Source organism: Xyrauchen texanus, chromosome 15 (assembly GCF_025860055.1).
Source record: "Xyrauchen texanus isolate HMW12.3.18 chromosome 15, RBS_HiC_50CHRs, whole genome shotgun sequence".
Lineage (NCBI taxonomy): Eukaryota > Metazoa > Chordata > Actinopteri > Cypriniformes > Catostomidae > Xyrauchen > Xyrauchen texanus.
In genome coordinates, this window is record NC_068290.1 from 25,415,657 (window position 1) to 25,434,721 (window position 19,065).

At 39.5% G+C, this 19,065-nt stretch overlaps 1 protein-coding gene across 1 annotated transcript in view; it reads left to right on the top strand.

Annotated features, from left to right (window-relative positions):
- LOC127655972 (ETS domain-containing transcription factor ERF-like) overlaps window positions 1–17,101 on the top strand; it is a 78,777-nt gene extending 61,676 nt beyond the window's left edge. The window contains exons 3-5 of the mRNA XM_052144079.1: window positions 9,570–9,685; window positions 9,788–10,815; window positions 12,752–17,101. Of these exons, the coding sequence (XP_052000039.1) occupies window positions 9,570–9,685; window positions 9,788–10,815; window positions 12,752–13,360 (1,753 nt within the window). The 3' untranslated portion in view covers window positions 13,361–17,101. The remainder of the gene's footprint in view (window positions 1–9,569; window positions 9,686–9,787; window positions 10,816–12,751) is intronic.
- Window positions 17,102–19,065: the final 1,964 nt, after the last annotated feature.

Below are 19,065 nucleotides of genomic sequence, written 5' to 3' on the forward strand. Positions count from 1 at the left end.
AGTGACTGCGCTGTGTTCCTACAGCACGTCGGGATCAGGGCCACCCCCGTGCATGTTTCTAAGCACCTTGGCCTGGTGGACTTGCAACCCGAAAGCGGCAGCCCAGGGGAGTCCTCAGCGTCAGATGCCGCGCTCTCCGATGCAGCGGCGAGCTCATCTGCATTGAGCTCGAGAGGATAGGCAGACTGGCTGTGAGGCGAGCCACTGTTTCCTCAAGCACGGACGTGAGTCAACGAGCGTGCCGGGGTGGGTGGTCTGAGGGGGCGTACCCGGCGGCGCTGCACCCGCTGCCATCCCCAGATCGCTTCCAGCGCCAGCCGCATCGTCCTCAATTCCGTGGCAAGAAGGAGCAATGCGGGGGGTGGCTGGAGTGGCTTGCTTTCTGTTTTCATGACCAACGTTGTCATGGTCATGTTCTCGCAGTGGCCGTCTGAAGTGGAGAGCAATCTACCGCATCCAGGAACAACACAGGGGCGGAAAGGCATCTTGAAAAAGACGCGTCCTGAAAAGGACGTTCAACTCCGCTGTATTTTGCTCTTTTAGAGGAAATTACTCTCTTAATAAAATCACTCTTTTTGTATGGAACACTTTCGAGTTTGTCTGCGCTGTCGAAGCGCCCAGGGGCAACAATGCACAGCCGTGCAAGGAAGGAGAAAAGCCGCTGTTGTGCGCCGTCAAATCCAACAGCATGCAGAGCGTCAGAGGAATAACAGGAACTGGTGTGTGACTCGCAGCAGACTGCATACACGACCATCGGCTCCGAAGAAATTTTCTGAATGAACTCCCGTATTTGCCCGCTTAAATACCCGTATGTCTGGGGGCAGGGTATGCAAATACTGGTTGCATAACTTCTCATTGGCCTTTTTTCATAGATGAGAGGCATATATCGGCACTCAAGAGAGACCCCTAGTGTCGCTTCTCCGACACAACGTGGAGAGAGCGACAGAAGGGGAACTTTATTTACTGAATAAAGCTGCAGTTCTGTGAGCTGTCAGTCAAAGCTCAGGGTGTCCCTGCCATTAAAGAGACACACATGTGTGCCCTGCAGAAACAATATGAAAAGGCCTTACCTGAACGAATAACAGTTAGTATTCACATGTGAAAATATTAAGTGTTTACTCAAGAAAGAATTGAATGTCCAGTTGATTAAGGGAATTTGACATGGTACGTGGTAAGCGATTAGCTTTGGTGAGCTGAACAGTATGTAGCACAAGTTCAACAATACTGCAGTTTAACCCAAGAGAGTGAAAATATATTGCCTCAAACACTTTTAATGTTGTATTCCTTGTTAAATGTAAGTATTGTTTTAAAAACAACCATCAAATAAAATTGCTTTTATATCTCCATTTAATTGTTTAACAATAAATTTAACTCATCCTCAATAAACAATATTGATGGCAGATATTTTTTGCAAAAATATTTTATTTCCATGGTTTTCCCATATTTAAGTTCTAAACTGAAATGGGAAGGTTATGTGGAACTTGTTCATGAAAAAAATACATTGTGCATAAAAAAAGAAAAAAAAAAGTTTTGCACACCTGGAGTATCCAGTCTCTGTTGGCTTGAATTATATAATTTCTTTATATTATAGATCTGCTTTGGGAGTCTGTTTGCCCAATTGTTTTGTTGTTGTTATTCAATCATTGAGTACATTAAAACTTAGGCTAATTAACCAATTTTTGCCAAACTTGACTTTACTTCGACAATTTTATGCAATTTAAGTTATTAATCATTTTTCAGATTACACAATAAAATTTTTCATATTACACGATCAACATTGACAGCCATAATATTTTCAGATATTCAGATAGGATACCTTTAGACAGCATTGATTTTAATTTCAAAAACTGGTGAGGATGTTTTCAGAAATTTGTTAGAATAATTTCAGAAATTCATTAAAATATTTTCAGAAATGAATGAGGATACTTTCAGACAGTTTTGATTATTTTCAGAAATTTGTGAGGATGTTTTCAGATTACTGCATTCAGAAATGTATGAAAATATTTTCAGAGTTTTGATATTTTCAGCAATTCATGAAAATATTTTCAGAAATTCATGAGGATATTTTTCAGAAATTTTTGATTTTTATTTTTAGATATTTGCGAGGATATATATATATACATTTGTGAGGATATTTTTGTAATTTGTGAAGATATTTTCAGAAAGTTCTGACGTTATTTTCAGAAATATGTTAGGATATTTTCAGAAATTCATGAGGATATTTGCAGAAATTCATGAGGATATTTGCAGAAATTCATGAGGATATTTTTCAGACAATTTTTATGTTATTTTCAGATATTTGTGAGGATATTTTTTTTATTTGTGAAGATATTTTCAGATAGTTTTTATGTTATTTTCAGAAATTCATGAGGACATTTAAAAAAGTTTGTTCAGATTGATTCAGAAATTTTAGGTAATTTTCTGAAATGTGCCCCTCATATAGTGCAACAAATACACACACACTCACAACAGGAACACCAGCACCATATATTTCTAAGTAGATTTGTTCTAACTGATAATCCTCCCTCTCCTTTTCTCTCTCTCTCTCTCTCTCTCTCTCTGTCTCTCTCTCACTCGCTCTCTTTGTCGTATCCTTTCCTCATTTTATCTCTTTTATAAATCAGTTGTTCAGACCTGATTTTTGAATACCAGGAATCACTGCAGTGTTTATTTTTTTAGCTGCTATATTCCTGTCAGTTACAGAATATTTTCTCTGAGAGCTTTTAATAATCTGCCGTTTAATCCAAGTCCTAACTCAGTAAAATCTGATTGTTTCCTGGAAACCTGCTCTACTATACCACCTAAAATCATTAATTCAACATAGGGAATCTGTATCTACTTGTGTCTGTTACAATTTAGTAATTTCATCTCCTAAACTCAGGGAATGTTGGTCAGAATTAGTTGTTTCTGTTAGACCAGCCTGTGTGTGCATTTATGTGTATGTTTACAGTTCATACACATATGTGTGTGTAACAGATGGAGGGTTATTGCCACTAGATGCAGGTGCTCAAATAATCCTTTCTTCTGCTTTGAAGTCGGTTCAAATGCTCTTTAAAGTGTGTATGAGAGTGTAGGGTGCACACTCATTCATGGGGGCGTGTACTTGAAGGACGTGTACTTCACGTCTCCATTCTGCCGCGGCGTTGACCCTCCCTACGGCAACGGGGCTAGGGAAGAAGAGCATCCAGGAAGCGAGAGCAAGTCTGTCTCAAGTGGCGTCTGTTCGAAAATTGTTGCTCTTCCAGATCTGAAGACCCGCAGAGGTGCGCAGTTCGGTCAGTGCTTTCATTCCTGCAGGAGAGGTTGGAGGGGAGGCTGTCCCCCTCCAACTTGAAGCTCTCGCTTCCTGTATGCTCTTCCTCCCTAGCCCTCTGGCCAGCTAATTCCTCCGCTGAATGGTGCTTGAGTGCTCCGTGTTGGGCTCGGGCTCCACAGGCATAGTTCCCGCTTCAGGCAACTCCCTGTGATGTATTTTCCGCGATATGGTCCCCCTGCTGGCAGGACCCGCATCTCCCTTGGGCAGTCCTCGCTGCCCCCGGTCGCCGTGTCTGTAGCAACTCCTCCCTTGTTAGGCAGGATCTACCACCACATCATGTCCACGGGTGGCTTGACAACCCCCATGTGTATTAGCCACAAGTTACCTCCCACCAATCTGGGCAGGTTGTGGTCTCCGCAGGGCCTTTTCCCTCTGAAAGAATAGGTACGGAAAAGGACGCCTTCCCCGACGCGCCTATAGCGTTAAGATAGCCTCAGCCGCTTTTTAACGCTATGACGAGAAACATAGAGAGAGAAAAGGCAGGGCTGGCCGGCTGGCTCCCATACAAGTCATGTCACCTGTTCCCGTATGGGTGCTGGGAACCTAAGAGCAGTATATGACACCTTTTATTGGGGGCGTTGGGCAGGGTTATGTGCAGCCTACCGAGCTGCAGCCTGCTTGCACCTGGCTCGGCAGTCACGTAACACAGGTAGTGAGTGCATGGCGTTTTGAAGAGGGACACCGTTTGTCACTACAATCGACACAACATCCAGTGAGTGACAGAAGGGGAACGTCATGATTACTGTTGTAACCTCTGTTCTCCGATGGAAGGAACGAGTCGTTGTGTTCCCCTTGCCACGTCCCTATCCCTACCACTGTAATGCTCCATAACCTTATTCTCGGCTCCTCAGTGAAAACCTGTCTGACATTCGCTCGCCCGCTCCCCTTTATACCCGTATGTCTGGGGGCGGGGCATGCAAATTCTGTCTAACTTCTAACTTGACATTGGCCTTTTCTCAAGTTCAGAGGTTTACGAGGCTCTCAGAAGAGACCCCTTGTGTCACCACAATCGACACAACGTCTCGTTCCTTCCATCAGGGAACGGAGGTTACAACAGTAACCATGACAATCTCTAATTTATCTCCTACATACAAGACTGTCTGAACTCTAAACACACACAATACCGTGCAGGATTTAAGTAAATATATCCTCTATGCATTTAAAAAGCTCTGCGTCAGCATCTTTCTCAAAATATTCCATTTAAATAATTGTGACTTGTGAATTATTAGTTGAAAGACGTATCATTGAAACTGGAGATTTGAACACACACACCCACTTGTACAGATCTGTAAAGAAGATGCAATGTTATTGGAGTTACATAAATGGATGGAGGGTTGTGAGAGAAAGAGAGAGATGTTATGTAAAGAGCTGGGGAAGGACAAAGGTTATTACAGTTGAAGTCAGATTTTTACATACATTTTTTAACCACTCCACAGATTTAATATTAGCAAACTATAGTTTTTGCAAGTCGTTTAGGACATCTATTTGTGCATGACACAAGTCATTTTTTCAACAATTGTTTACAGACAAATTATTTTACTTTTAATTAGGGATGAACGATTTGGGGAAAATGTCATATTGCGATTATTGAGGTTAATATTGCGATATGCGATTGCGATATAATAAACAAATGGTATCATGAGTAAACTTGCTTTGTTCTCAAGGAAAATGCACAAATAGATTACTGATAATGCTGAAATGTGTATTTCTCAACTCAAACACACAAACTAGCAATAGCAACAACTATAAATGTAGTGTTTTCAAATTAAAATAATATTTTTACAAAATTAATTAATATATTGCATTTCTGCAAGCGTGTTATTTTCTCAATATTACGCAAAATAAAATAGAACAATAAATAAGAACATACAGAAACATATTTTCATGAAAAAGAAATTGTCCAAACAAACAGGGACATTTAAGCAGGATGTATCATGTACTTTCTATAAACTCTTTTGAAAAGTAAACTGGATATAAAAGTGTGGTTGTTGTGTTTTTTTTTTTTTTTTTTAAATGACCAACTGGTATTTCCAAATCCTCTTTCTAAAAAGTTCTACTTATTGCTGGTACCACTTGTCCAGTGTGTGGATCATTTTCTGAAATCCCACTTTGCTAATGTTGCATCATGTCTCTTTATATCTCTGTGAAGACTTGTCATATGGCGTGACACTCGCAAACACATCTGTAATTGTGCTTTGTTTTGTTTGGCTTACTGGGCTTTTTAATGTAGTTTTAGTCAATGAAAACTGTTGACATTTTAGTCATACTTTAGTAACATTTAGTCATATTGACATTTTAGTCACTGAACACTGTAAACATTTTAGCCATAATAAGCATTTGTCAATCTTGTCTATCCAAAATCAATATATATATATATACACACACACACACACACACACACACACACACACATTTTATTGTTGTTGTCATTTTAGTGTTATTTTTAACATAAGATTGATCTTATCATGATGATCTCATCAATGATGCAACACGTTGCGAGCTGCAGACAGCGGGGGTGAGAGATGAGCGTCTCCGTGTTAGAGTGCGCATCACCCAGCGGAACTTTATATCTCTTGACTCCCGCTCAGATTGGGTCTCTTCTGCGACTGGTTGAAGCAGCTCTGACCACACAGAGAATGACAGTAAAGGAGTTTGTGTTTATTTACATGGCACGCTCCCGTATTATATGAACTTTAATTAAGGATGAAATAAAGATATAACGCCAAGCTGTGATCTGTGATCCTGTGTTATTTTTCCTGGCCACCAGTTCAGTGTCGGTCTGCTCGGCATCTATCTCCATGCTGAACACCGGAAACGAACATGACATGACCGCACTTGCCACTCCCTAAACTGAGACTGACTGGTCATCTTTTTATTAGCGGTGTAGAAAATGGGCAAACTGCTCTCAGAGAGAATGGGCTGTCATGTCCACGCATGCACTTATTTATTTAATAAAATCGCAGTATTTTGCCATCATATAATCGCACAGGCTGACATCGTGATTGCGATATGATTAATCGTGCAGCTCTACTTTTAATTGACTCTATCACAATTCCAGTGGGTCAGAAGTTTACATACACTAAGTTAACTGTGCCTTTAAGCAGCTTGGAAAATTTCAGAAAATGATGTCAATCCTTTATGCATTTAGCCAATTCGTTTTTGATAGGAGGTGTACTGAATTGGAGGTGTATCTTTGGATGTATTTTAAGGCCTGCCTTCAAACTCAGTGCCTCTTTATTTGACATTATGGAAAATCTAAAGTAATCAGCCAAGACCTCAGAAAACAAATCGTGGACCACCACAAGTCTGGTTCATCGTTGGAAGCAATTTCCAAATGCCTTAAGGTACCATGTTCATCTGTACAAACAATAATACAAAAGTATAAACACCATGGGACCACACACCCATCGTACAATTTAAGAAGGAGACGCATTTTGTCTCATAGAGATGAATGTAGTTTGGTGCAAAAAGTACAAATCAATCCCAGAACAAGAGCTAAGGACCTTGTGAAGATGCTGGAGGAAACAGGTAGACAAGTATCTATATCCATAGTAAAACGAGTCCTATATTGATATAACCTGAAAGGCTGCTCATCAAGGAAGAAGCCACTGCGCCAAAACCGCCATAAAAAATCCAGACTACAGTTTACAAGTGCACATGGGGACAAAGATCTTACTTTTTGGAGAAATGTCCTCTGGTCCAATGAAAGAAACATTTAACTGTTTGGCCATAATGACCATCGTTATGTTTGGAGTCTCAAGACATCAGCCAGGAAGCTAAAGCTCGGTCGCAAATGGGTCTTCCAAATGGACAATGACCCTAAACATACTGCCAAACTTGATGCAAAATGGCTTATTGTGAGAAGCATGTGGAAGGCTACCCAAAACCTTTGACTCAAGTTAAACAATTTAAAGGCAATGCTACCAAATACTAACAAACTTCTGGGAGTGTGATAAAGCAATAAAAGCTGAAGTACATCATTCTCTCTACTATTATTCTGACAATTCACAAGTAGTGATCCTAACTGACCTAAGACAGGGAATGTTTTCTACGATTAAATGTCAGGAATTGTGAAGTTGTATTTAAACTTCTGACTTCAACTGTTAATAGATATGAAGAGAGAGTGAGAGAAAGGGATTATATAAGGGCATTAAGAAAGGAGAATTTATCGGTGGGTTATAGTGTTACATAAACAGGCACTAGAGTGACCAGAGCTGTCCTGAAAAGACCTCCCATCACACAAGTTTACAGACAAATGTACACAAACATATACTTATTCATGTTTCTTACCTTCCTTTCTGCTCTTATCTGAGAATGTGTCTCATACACTATATGTGAAGCATTTGTGTGTAAAACCTGTGTGAATGTTTTCATGCCGAAAATTGCACAATATATATATATATTTAAGCAATATCACTCGAGCAAGAGTGCAAATATGGTCCTACATTAGCACTGCTGTGATTCGGCCGCAGGCACGAGGTCGCAGGCCGAGTGCCATATGTAATTACAGCAGTGTGATATTGCTTATATACAACAGTTCAATGAACAAGTACATTTTTTAAAATTAGGAAAAACCGAGAACGGTCATAAAAACGCATTAGTGCATGGAACTACTTTCTTACTCGATTAATCAGAATCTGCCGTTGTTGGTAAATGATGCATCCAAGCCTCCGTTAGTTATTCAAAAAGTTCATTTTAGAAATAGTATCATGGCTTGTGCTGTTTCTAACAAGTTATTGGATAAACAAGGATTGACTGCTGGATGTGTGTGTGTGTGTGTGTGTGTGTGTGTGTGTGTGTGTGTGTGTGTGTGTGTGTGTGTGTGTGTGTGTGTGTGAGAGAGAGAGAGAGAGAGAGATGGAGCATGTTCAATCACCAGTTGCCACACCCAATCAGAGATGCTGTCAGCTTTTTCAGTGGAAAATGGACGTCCAAGTGGGTATTCCTCTCTATTTCGCGGTAGCCGGTGCGCAAGAGTCATTCACTATAGAAACGGCAATGTCCTCTGCCATTTTAAACAGTATGTATCCAATGTGGAAACTCCTGTAGTTCTGTAATAAATCAGTCTGTTGTGTCTCTCAGCATGAGCCTTAATCCTGAAGTTGTAAATTTAAAGCCGTTTAAAGCTCTTTGGTAATGTATTAGTAATACAGCGATCACGGAGCGCAGTTCTATGTAAACAATGACTAACGGATTCACTTTACTTCACCAACTGGCTCATATTACACACAAAAAATATATTTTGCCACCACCTGCTGGCTAACATATGTAATTTCAAAAATAATGCCAATAACTCCTAACAGATACACTTTAGTTTAGAACAGCATGAACGCGGAGTGATACACACACAGTGAAGTCGGAGTGCTGATGTTGTCACACCATCAGTGCTCATGGAACGTCTCTCGTCCAATCAGATTCGAGGACCGGAACTAACTAACTATATATATATATATATATATATATATATATATATATATATATACACACAAACACATAGTTGAGTGCATATGTTTGCTTCCCCTCTTTTTTACAACAATAAGAGATTTAGTGCTGATTTATTACTCTTTTTATTTAGTACTGCCCTTCAGAAGCTACATAGCAAATATTTACATATATCTCGCAAGACAAAATACAAACTATTTACACAAATCGTCCTGTTCAAAGGTTTACATCCTGATTTACAGAGTCTATAGCCTTTTTATGTGTGGTCTACACCTAGATAAAAGCTGTTTATTGTGTTTCAACTAGAGAAGCAGTCAAATTTAGCATTATTCATCAACGTGCGCTACCCCATGTCTTTCGCTGTTCGCCCTGTCTCCGTGTTTATATCTGCATCTCCCGTTGAACAAGTTTAGATGCGATATACAATATGGAACAGCCTTTCTGTGCAAACCCCCCCCCCCCCAACACAAGCTTGGACCCTGTGGATGGTACATACTGATGGTTTCAGCTACTATTGAGAATGTCACACTTTAATTTACTTTATAAAATCTTGCTGTACATGCTATCAGGATGTTTGCCAAGAGTGACGAATGGCTGTACAGGAGAGGTTGTGTGGAATGCTCTGATATGGAAATGTATTTCAGCATGTATTTTGCTAATTGCTAACAGCAGGTGTACACAAATGTGTGTGTACTCTCCTGTTCAACTGTGAATCTGGTGGAAATTTTGTGTGGGAACCATTTCTGTGCATATAATTACTGTATGAATGAAGTTTGATGCTTCCTAATAGGTGTGCTGTGTGTCTGTGCAGGTATTACTACAACAAGAGGATTCTCCATAAAACTAAAGGAAAACGCTTCACCTACAAGTTTAACTTCAACAAGCTGGTCCTGGTCAACTACCCTTTCATTGACATGGGTTCTGGAGGTACAAGACAAGCACAAACACACACACACACACACCCATATTTATTTACACAATACAATGCACAGCTAAACACTCATTTAATCTGTGCTTCTCTTTCTGCAGGAGCAGCTGTTCCTCAGAGTGCTCCACCAGTGCCTACAGGTCCTCATTTCCGGTTCCCTCCATCCACCCCGTCAGACATGCAGGTGTCTGAGGTGCTGCGGTCCCCTAGCAGCGAGGAGCTGCGCAGTCCTGGGATGTTCAGCGGGATGGGCCGTCGCATAGCCCGTGGGTCTGTCTCCGACTGCAGTGATGGGACATCCGTCAACTCGGAGTTCGAAGAAGGCAACGGAGGAGCAACAGAGGAGAGAGTGACAGAAAGAGTGGCAGAGAGAGGAGGTGGAGGTTTTCGAGGTGCAGTTCATCCTCGTTTGTCTCACGAGGCTATGTTCAGGATGTACGGTGGACATGGAGGTCACAGAGGTCATCGGGTGTCAGAGGTTGCCGGGCACAGGGTTCATCCCGAGTCTCTCTCACCGTTTACTGGAGGGTCAGGTCTGTTGGCGCCGCCTCTCTCCCCGGCACTCTCGATGACCCCAGGCTCTCACCTGCCCTACAGCCCCTCCCCTACTCTGTCGCCCATGCCTGGCTCCATCTTCTCTTTTAACCCTGAAGACATGCAACGTTACCTGCAGGCTCACACCCAGAGTGTCTATAATTACCATTTGAGCCCTCGTGCCTTCTTCCATTACCCAAACATCATCGTTCCTCAGCCTCAGCACCCTGACAAAGCCATGCCCGGGCCCCAGGCATGTGATCGTGGCCCAGCTGATAGGCCCTCTGTGCTCAACAGCCACCACTCCAGCCTCCCCCCACCTCATGCTCACCCAATGCACCACCACCTGGGGGAGGACCAGCACCATTCACCCTTCAAGTTCAAGCTCCAGCCTCCTCCACTGGGCCGAAAGCAGCGCGAAGGACAGGGGGGTCAAGGTCAGGGTAGGCAGGGGACACTGTCTTCCACATCTACATCTGGACTGGGCTCCTCGTTGTCGTTCGGCAGTGACCTTAGTTCAGCTGGCGGATCGGGATTGGTGTCCAACTCCTCCTCGACTGGCTCGCTAAACAGCGCTGGGCTGCCTAAGATTAAGGTAATCAAGCATTACATGGTTAGCCCTCATATAGACTTAAGGCCTATAGATCACAAAAACATTCTGATTGGGATTTAATCAGAATGTTTAAATCCCGTGATTTAAAGCAAAAAGGAATTTGGTACAAACTAAAAGACAAAGTTACAAACTTGTGTATGTCTTTAATGAGGGAATGAACTACAATCTCATGAAGCATTGCAAATGACGTAATTGAATAAAATAACGATTAAAATAATTTATTGATTTAATTGATTTGAAAAGTATTGATTTAATTTGTTAATTATAAGTATAGAACTAATATATATTTTTAAGTGTACAACTAAATATATAAAGATATAATAGTAATTAGAGAGTATAGGGAGACCAACTCGATTACGCCACTGTGCGCCATCAGAATGGGCTGTCACTGTGGAGCTCTTTTCCTGTGGTTTGTTTGCCTGATTCTCTGATTGGTGGATCTTTTTCTGCTGAATTAATGGTAGTGTAGTTTAAAAATTAAGTTAAAATAGTGTGTACTGATGGCTTCATCAGAAGATAATACCATCAATTAACTACCTCGGAGCTCACAGTATGTCTGTCTTTAAAGGTTGCCTATGGAGAACATTTATGGGATTTTTTTCTTACCACAACCAGATTGTTGCACTTTATTCACACTGTGGTCCAAATTTTGACATGAGAAAACCATGCATAACAACATTTGAAAATGAAATAGTGCATCTCTGTAAACTCCTTGAACTGAGTCTAAAATATAGAACAGATTGTATTTTTTTTCTTATTTGGAGGCTAGGTCGAACATTGACGAACAATTCATTAAAGGGATTTTTCACCCCAAAATTGCAATTCTATCTAAAATGTACCCACCCTCCTGTTGTTTCAAATCTGTTGAATTAGAGGTTGACCATTAGTGTATTTTGCAGATAACGATAACTGAGGTAGTGGAAAAGGGTGATAACCAATTAATCGGCTGATTGTTTTTTAAATGGATTAATAGAATGTTAAAAAAGTTTCTTATTCTTTCCTTACTATGATGGACACAGATATAGAGGCTACAAGAGTCCAAAATGGAAAAAATTCCAGATGCAGTTTATTGTTTAACCAAAATTTATAAAAACTATAAACAAGCCCAAAACACTCCAGGTACTCTTATTTTTAAGTAATGGAGACTTTTCTGTGTCAATGCCCTATAATTAAGTATTTACCAAATTAAGGTTTTATAGCCTTTATATTCCCCAAATGAAGGGTTTTGTGATTTTTTTTTTAAATAAAGAATAAGGTTTATTATGATTCAAAAGATCTTAATTTGGAGATGCAATGAATGTGCTGACGGTTCATGTTTCCATATACTCAAATTTTTCTTTGCATACCCTCAATTCAGTTTAGAACACTTGATTATCTAATTAGAATAACAAAATATGCATTGAACTGAGGATAAAAATATGGATACATTTAGTCAATGATGAGAGATTTGCAAATCCCCACAAGGTTGTTTTTATTTCACCTCTGTTGCTGTTATATGACTTGTAGAGGCTTCCAGCATTGGCCAAAGAGTAACACAGAGGAATAATTAAAAAAAATATCAGCAAAGATATTTGCCGATAACCGATAGTTCCAAAAAGCAACTATTGCCACCGATTAATCGGTAAAACTGATATATCTGTTTACCTTTAGTATGAATTCCTTTCTTCCATGGAAGACTCATGCAATGTTAGGCAGTATGACCTCAGTGACTATTTACTTTCATTGTATCTTTTTAACTTACAATGAAATCGAATGGTGACCAACATCTCCTTTTGTGTTCCACAGATTTGAAATAACATGAGGTTGACTGAATTATGTCAGAACTTAATGTCACAAATTATTTTAACAAAGAAACTTGAGAATATTTTACACCATGACCATTTTTTTGACACCACTCCTGCTCTCTCTTGCTCCATAGGTTGAACCCATATCTGACATTGAATCAGAAGAGGAAGTTGAAGTGACTGACATCAGTGATGAGGAAGCTGATGAGAGAGATGAAGAGTTTAAAGTTTTTCCATCTCTCTATCATAAACACCATCATCATCATCACCACCATAATCACTATACGCACAACCAAAAGCACCATCATCCCAATGGCACTGATGCCCCTCTCCACCCTGATGAGGACTTAGAGGAGGAGGTATTCAAAGCTCCCGCCCCTCCGCCGTTCTTCATCCCTGCCACCTCTTCCTCAGGTGATGGCCGCCGGGGTAACACTGTTGTGAAGAGCGAACCTGTAGAGCCTGCAGACACGCAGTTGCTGCCTGCTGGGCTGCCGCAAATACACTCCCAGTGTATCCCACTGAAGCTCCGGTTCAAACGCCGTTGGGACCTGGACCAGCACATGGAAGAGGCAGAAGATAAGAAAGTGAGAGGAGTAGAGAGGGAGAGAGAGAGGAATGGAGACGTGGAAGAGAGTGGGAGTGGAGAGGCAGAGAGCCCACCTCCTCTTGCTCATCACAGAGTGGGTGCCGAGCTGCACCGAGCCACGGCACAGCTGTCACTGGAGAACAAGGACTGCTGATAAACAAATACATAAACACATTTACATGACTGCTGATACACAACACTCTATACAACTGCTGATGGGCCCACACTCACATGTTACTCTTTAGAGTTCAATGACTGCTGATACTGACAAAAACAGCATTCTATACTGACAAATACACTTAAAGACTGTTTACTCAAAAATCTAAATTCTGACATCATTTACTTGCCCTCATGTTGTTCCAAACCTGTATGACATTCTTCCTTCCGTGAAACACAAAAGCTGTTAGGCAGAATCCTATACAATTAAAGTCACTAAGGCTAACATTTTGCCTAACATCTCGCTTTGTGTTTCCAAGGAATTAAGAAAGTCATACAGGTTTGAAACAACATAAGGGTGAGTAAATGGAGACAGACTTTTCATTTTTGGGTGAATTAACCCTTTAAAACTTGCTACACATTTAGACTGACTGACCCTTGCTTAATCTAATCCCTGTTCCCCATGCTCCCCTCCTTCCTCTGTCGCCCTGTGTGCCTCAGTCAACTCTTACTGAGGGGCTTGCCAACACACGTTCCAGTGCATCTCAGTATGACCATGATTCACCCATGTGCCCCAACGACCCTCAGGAGTCATGAACTTTGACCTTTGGCACTAGAGAATGTTATATTTTTTTTAAAAGAGATTTTATTTTGCAAAGTGCCTGTGAGCTATCCCCCAAAACCCCAGAGCAGAGAGAAAGAAATGAGTGGAAGGACTCCAGTGGGTTGACTAGTCTGGTTTGAGGGGTTTGATCTTTGTTCTTAGCAATTCCCAGCATTATATTCCTCAGTGACAGACTATCAATTTATGATGTGGTGTTATTCAAATGCAAAGAGAGTCACAAACAGACACTGTTCTAAAACCAGCCTGGTCAGAATTCAGAACGCTCAGGGACAAACTCCCCAACACACACACACACACACACATATGCATACACACAGATTATCCCTTGTTCCTTATATGAAGCCTGAACAGATAGTTGAATCCGTGTTTCACAAATAATTTTTTGTGCAGAAAACGTGTATGATTGCTGAGTGTGAATGAACGTGTGTTTTGGAAATCTAGCTGTGTGTACGTTCTCAGGATATCTCCCTCCTCTCCTATCTACCAAACTATCTAAACCTTCAAACTCTCTCTCAAATTGTGTCTTCTTTCACTCTCACTTTTTTCTTTGGGACCATTCCTGAATCACTTTCATTCCATTCAGGTGTCAAGGTTTTGGATGAAATGACTTGAGCATAACACACAGTTCAGAGACCATACTCTCAAATCTCTTAAACAGCTAGTTCCTTAATCGTTAAGTCTTTTAACCAAATGACTGAAAGCGATACACATGAGGGAGTTTATTACAAGATTCCCTTGTATAGTCAGTCATTTAGTGCAAACTAAACCAGCATCACACACAAGCACATGCGCAAATCTTGTACAGTAATACTAGATTCACCAAGACTCAATATTCAACCATTTTGGCACTTGATGATGCATTAAGAATATATTTTGTTTTACCCTTGAGGAGAACCAAGTGCTGGTTTTGGGTCCTGATTTATCATCCAGTTTTTCAGGCCATGTCCACTCTAATAAAGTATGTTTAGAACTGCATTTTCTCCACCAGTGCTCTCGAAAGCTCTCCGTTACTGCGTACTTTGGAAAACAAAAACTGAAAACAGAGTTTTCAAAAGAAAATTGATTAGTGTGGACGTGGCCATATTGCGTATTGCAACAGCAAGTCTAGCACTGGATCTCGATGCGATCTGATTGTGGAGGAAAGTAAAATAATAGGCATCAATAGATTGAAATAGGGTAAAATCCCTAATATCAAACTTTGAAATGCTAATTTAAGTAGAGAAGGACTGTAGAAGGCATGTGGCCAGAAGTCTCTCTCTCACACACACGCACTCACACACAAGCCTCTTCTGCCTTGTTTTACTAGCATGTCTAAAAAGGTTAAAGGAAAAACAAATATCTTTAAAAAAAGAACAGTATACACTCTATACCTTTATATATTATGTGTTAAACGCACTGTAAGTAAGTCAGCTAGAAAGAGTCAAAAACATTGAGGAGATCGACACTGTTGCCAGTTTTGTTAACAATAAACAGTGCAATTCTGTCCAATCTATTGTTTGGACAGAATTGTTAAAAGCATAGCATTAACAAATATATTAAGGGGGTTTTATAACATATTTTGTTTCGAGGGGAAATTGACAGGTCTCCTCACGGAAAATGTTGCCGTTTGGGTAAGGGAGGAAATTGTTGCTTTTTTAACCAGGTAAATGTCATGTAGGGTAGAGTGAAAGACAGATTTGTACACAAAACTCTAATAAAGCACGAGAGCTTTGTACCAAGGATATTGTGGCACATTCGGTTCTTTAACCAGCATGCACCTCCTCAACATCCTGTTCTTACTGCCACAACTGATGTGTGTGTGCGTGCGTGTGTGTGTTTTTGACAGAGGCATGAATATCAGCCCACCCCAAAGGCTTTAATTGATTTGAAATCTTGCATCAAGAGCCTCATGAACCTGTGTGCACTAAAGCCTTGTGGAGGGAAAAGTTTAGCACAGGTCACATCTCTTGTCTCTGATACCTAAAACGATAGATTGGACAGAATTGCACTGTTTATTGTTAACAAAACTGGCAACAGTGTCGATCTCCTCAGTGTTTTTGACTCTTTCTAGCTGACTTACTACCCCTTAAACCAGAATTGATTATGTTTAAGGTGTTCACCTACAACTTCACTGCTTTTTGGATGAATCCAGTCTTTACTTAAAGGGATAGTTCACCCAAAATGAAAATTCTGTCATCATTTACTCATGAGGAACACATAAGAACCAATGTCATATGGGTCTGGAACTACATGCAGATTAGCATTTATGACAGAATATTCATTTTAGGGTGTACTATACCTTTAATATGCACCTGTTTAATGCCCTGGCATACCTTGTAATATGAGAGGTGGTGTTAAATTAGAGATAGAGTGTATGTCTATATATGCTCGGGACAAAGTGTATGCATCCTTTTTCTTCAGGAGGGAAGATATTCGTTTTAGTCCTTAGGCTGCTCCCATTGGTTATTTCAGAATCCCAGCAACAAGTCAGATTATGTTTTGCTGAGTTATGTTTTTTCTCTCAACCTGTTTATCTGCTTTTTGATGTCAGTGTTGCTGCTCATCAGAATTATTAGTAGAAAATCATTATTATTTTGTTTAATTTTTCTTCCTTGCATTGTAATCATTATAACATTGTATACATTACTGTAAGAAATCCTTTGAAGAATGTCCCACCCTGCCTTCCCAGTGAGCAACCCCAACATTGTGATTAGTGTAACATTTAAACATTTGTAAATTAACGTAAAACTGTAACTTTAATATGGGTGTTTGTTGTGGAAAGATATTGGATGGAGGACAGGCATTTAGGGGAGGATTGGGGTTATGATTTGAACTGAAGTCATGTTATTGTTATTTTGTAGTGTTACTGATTTCTTGCTCTTGTAAAAAAAAATGTCATTGGGGGATTGTATGATTTTAAAAGATATATTGTGTATTGTTTTATTGTGTATAAGTCTCTATCTCTCTCTCACTTCCTTTCTTTCCCCAAATGTTATTTCTGTGGTTCCATAACTCATAATAACAGGTTTTAATACCATGATGTAATATTTTAATTCCTCCTTTATTCATTTTTGTGTTCTTTTTTCAGAATAGTAATTAAAATGTAATCAGGGTCGATTAAACTGGTTTAAATGCCATCTGAATCTCTTGAGTTCTGCAACTTTTTTTGGCTCTTTACTCCAAACATTAGTAAATTGTTGAAATGCTTGTGATTTCTCCTTTCCAGAGTTTAGTAAAAGAGTTAGAGGGAGATTTGATGCCCAGACTACTAATTTCAAATGAGGATTGTTTTACCTAAGTGAATAAATATAATTCCATGGCAAGTAATAAGCTTCAGTAGACAAATACCTTTTTGCAGTTACAAAGTGCTCTCTAAAGAAATCTTGTGTAACCAGGCTGTCGAATTGGTAAATAACATGCACTCTTTAAGACTGACCTCTGCTGTCTGAAGAACAGAAGTACAAGCAATAACTATCATATCAAATCAACCATTCATTTTGAGACATCTCAAAATATTTTGCAAACACAATTGACACCTATTTTTTATATTCTTAGCCTACTATAGAAGTGCAAGTAAGAAATTCTGCTAATAATAGTAACAATGATTATTACAATGATTAATTTTAGGGAAGTGGTTGTTTCTAGAAAATAAGTGTCATAATCAGACGATCACATGTAATTGGCAAAAGCAAAAAGGTCAATAATCAGAACACAAGTTCTATTTTTATTACTGCTGTTGTGAATGCTATGAAGGACCATTGCACAGATTTGGAAATTTGATGTGTAAAAATGTCTTTGTTGTATGATTTATAGGTAGTCCAATTTAAACTTAGTGGGATCTATAATGGAGCAGGCTTGAAACAGGTTCAAAATCATGAACATTTTGAACTAGACATTGTATACTGACCTTATCCCTTAAATGTATGGGAATTTCACCAAACACTTACATATTTGGGTCTTTAGAGACCTGGCACATATACTATTTATCACAAATTGTTCTACAAAATGCCCAGATAGTGTAACATTTTCCAAACATTTACAAGACAATTAGAAAATAATAGAATACAATATATTTTGTTGTTTTATTTTTCATATATCAAAGAGATAATGCAACAAATCAGGACAAATCTATAACGATTCATTACTTTCATGAGACGCAACTGTCGGTTAAAAACATTGAGCAACACATAAACACGTAAAGCTACACAAGCATTTATTGAGTCTAAATAGATGCACAACTTACATGATTTCAGTAGTACACCCAGATGACAATAGTCAAATCATACTGTTCATGTGTTGTACTTGCAATAGTTTATTTTCATGTTTTTCTTCATCAGATAACAATGTTAAATTGTGGCACAATTGTGGAACTAATTTATCTTACAATAAACAAAGAAATTGTTATCCTGTGATAATAAACTTGATAGAAAAGAAATAATCATACAAATATAATTTATGGAAGTGCAACAAAATTTTTTAAAAGAATACACGATTACAAACCTTGTGTCTCTAATGACCCTATACACTTTTGGCACTTAAACCATTATACAAAATATTTATTTTGCAATTTTGAGAAATACTAAAGAGGTGTGGGCACAACTTTAAAAAAATATATATAATTATGAGGTACAGGTTTGGAATGAGGTCCTGGGTCACTAAAGACCCAAGTCCCGAGGTATGCATTTTAGGGTTAATATTATGTCCTTCCATACTGGTAACTTTCTGCATCCACTCATTTAACTTACAAACAAAATCTAAAGAAAATATTTCCCTTTAATCAGTAAGCTTCTGTTGTGTATGAATAAAACCTCCAATAGACATGCTTGTGTAATCCAAATCAAACTTGTGATCATATTTCTGCCTCTGGTTTGTCTCATCCCCCATTAATGTTTTGTTTTTGTCACATTCTCGGTCTGTCATCTCCCTTTTATCATCTCAGTTGTTGTCTGCATTTCGGAAGCTAGAGGAGGGAATATGGTTCCCTGTGGGAGTGTAGGATAACGTAATGGATGTATCACAGCTGACTGACAGCATTGCAGAGCCAGTGTAAAGCGGTCGTCATCATAGTGAGGGTCAGGTCAAAGGGCAGGGCTCTGGGG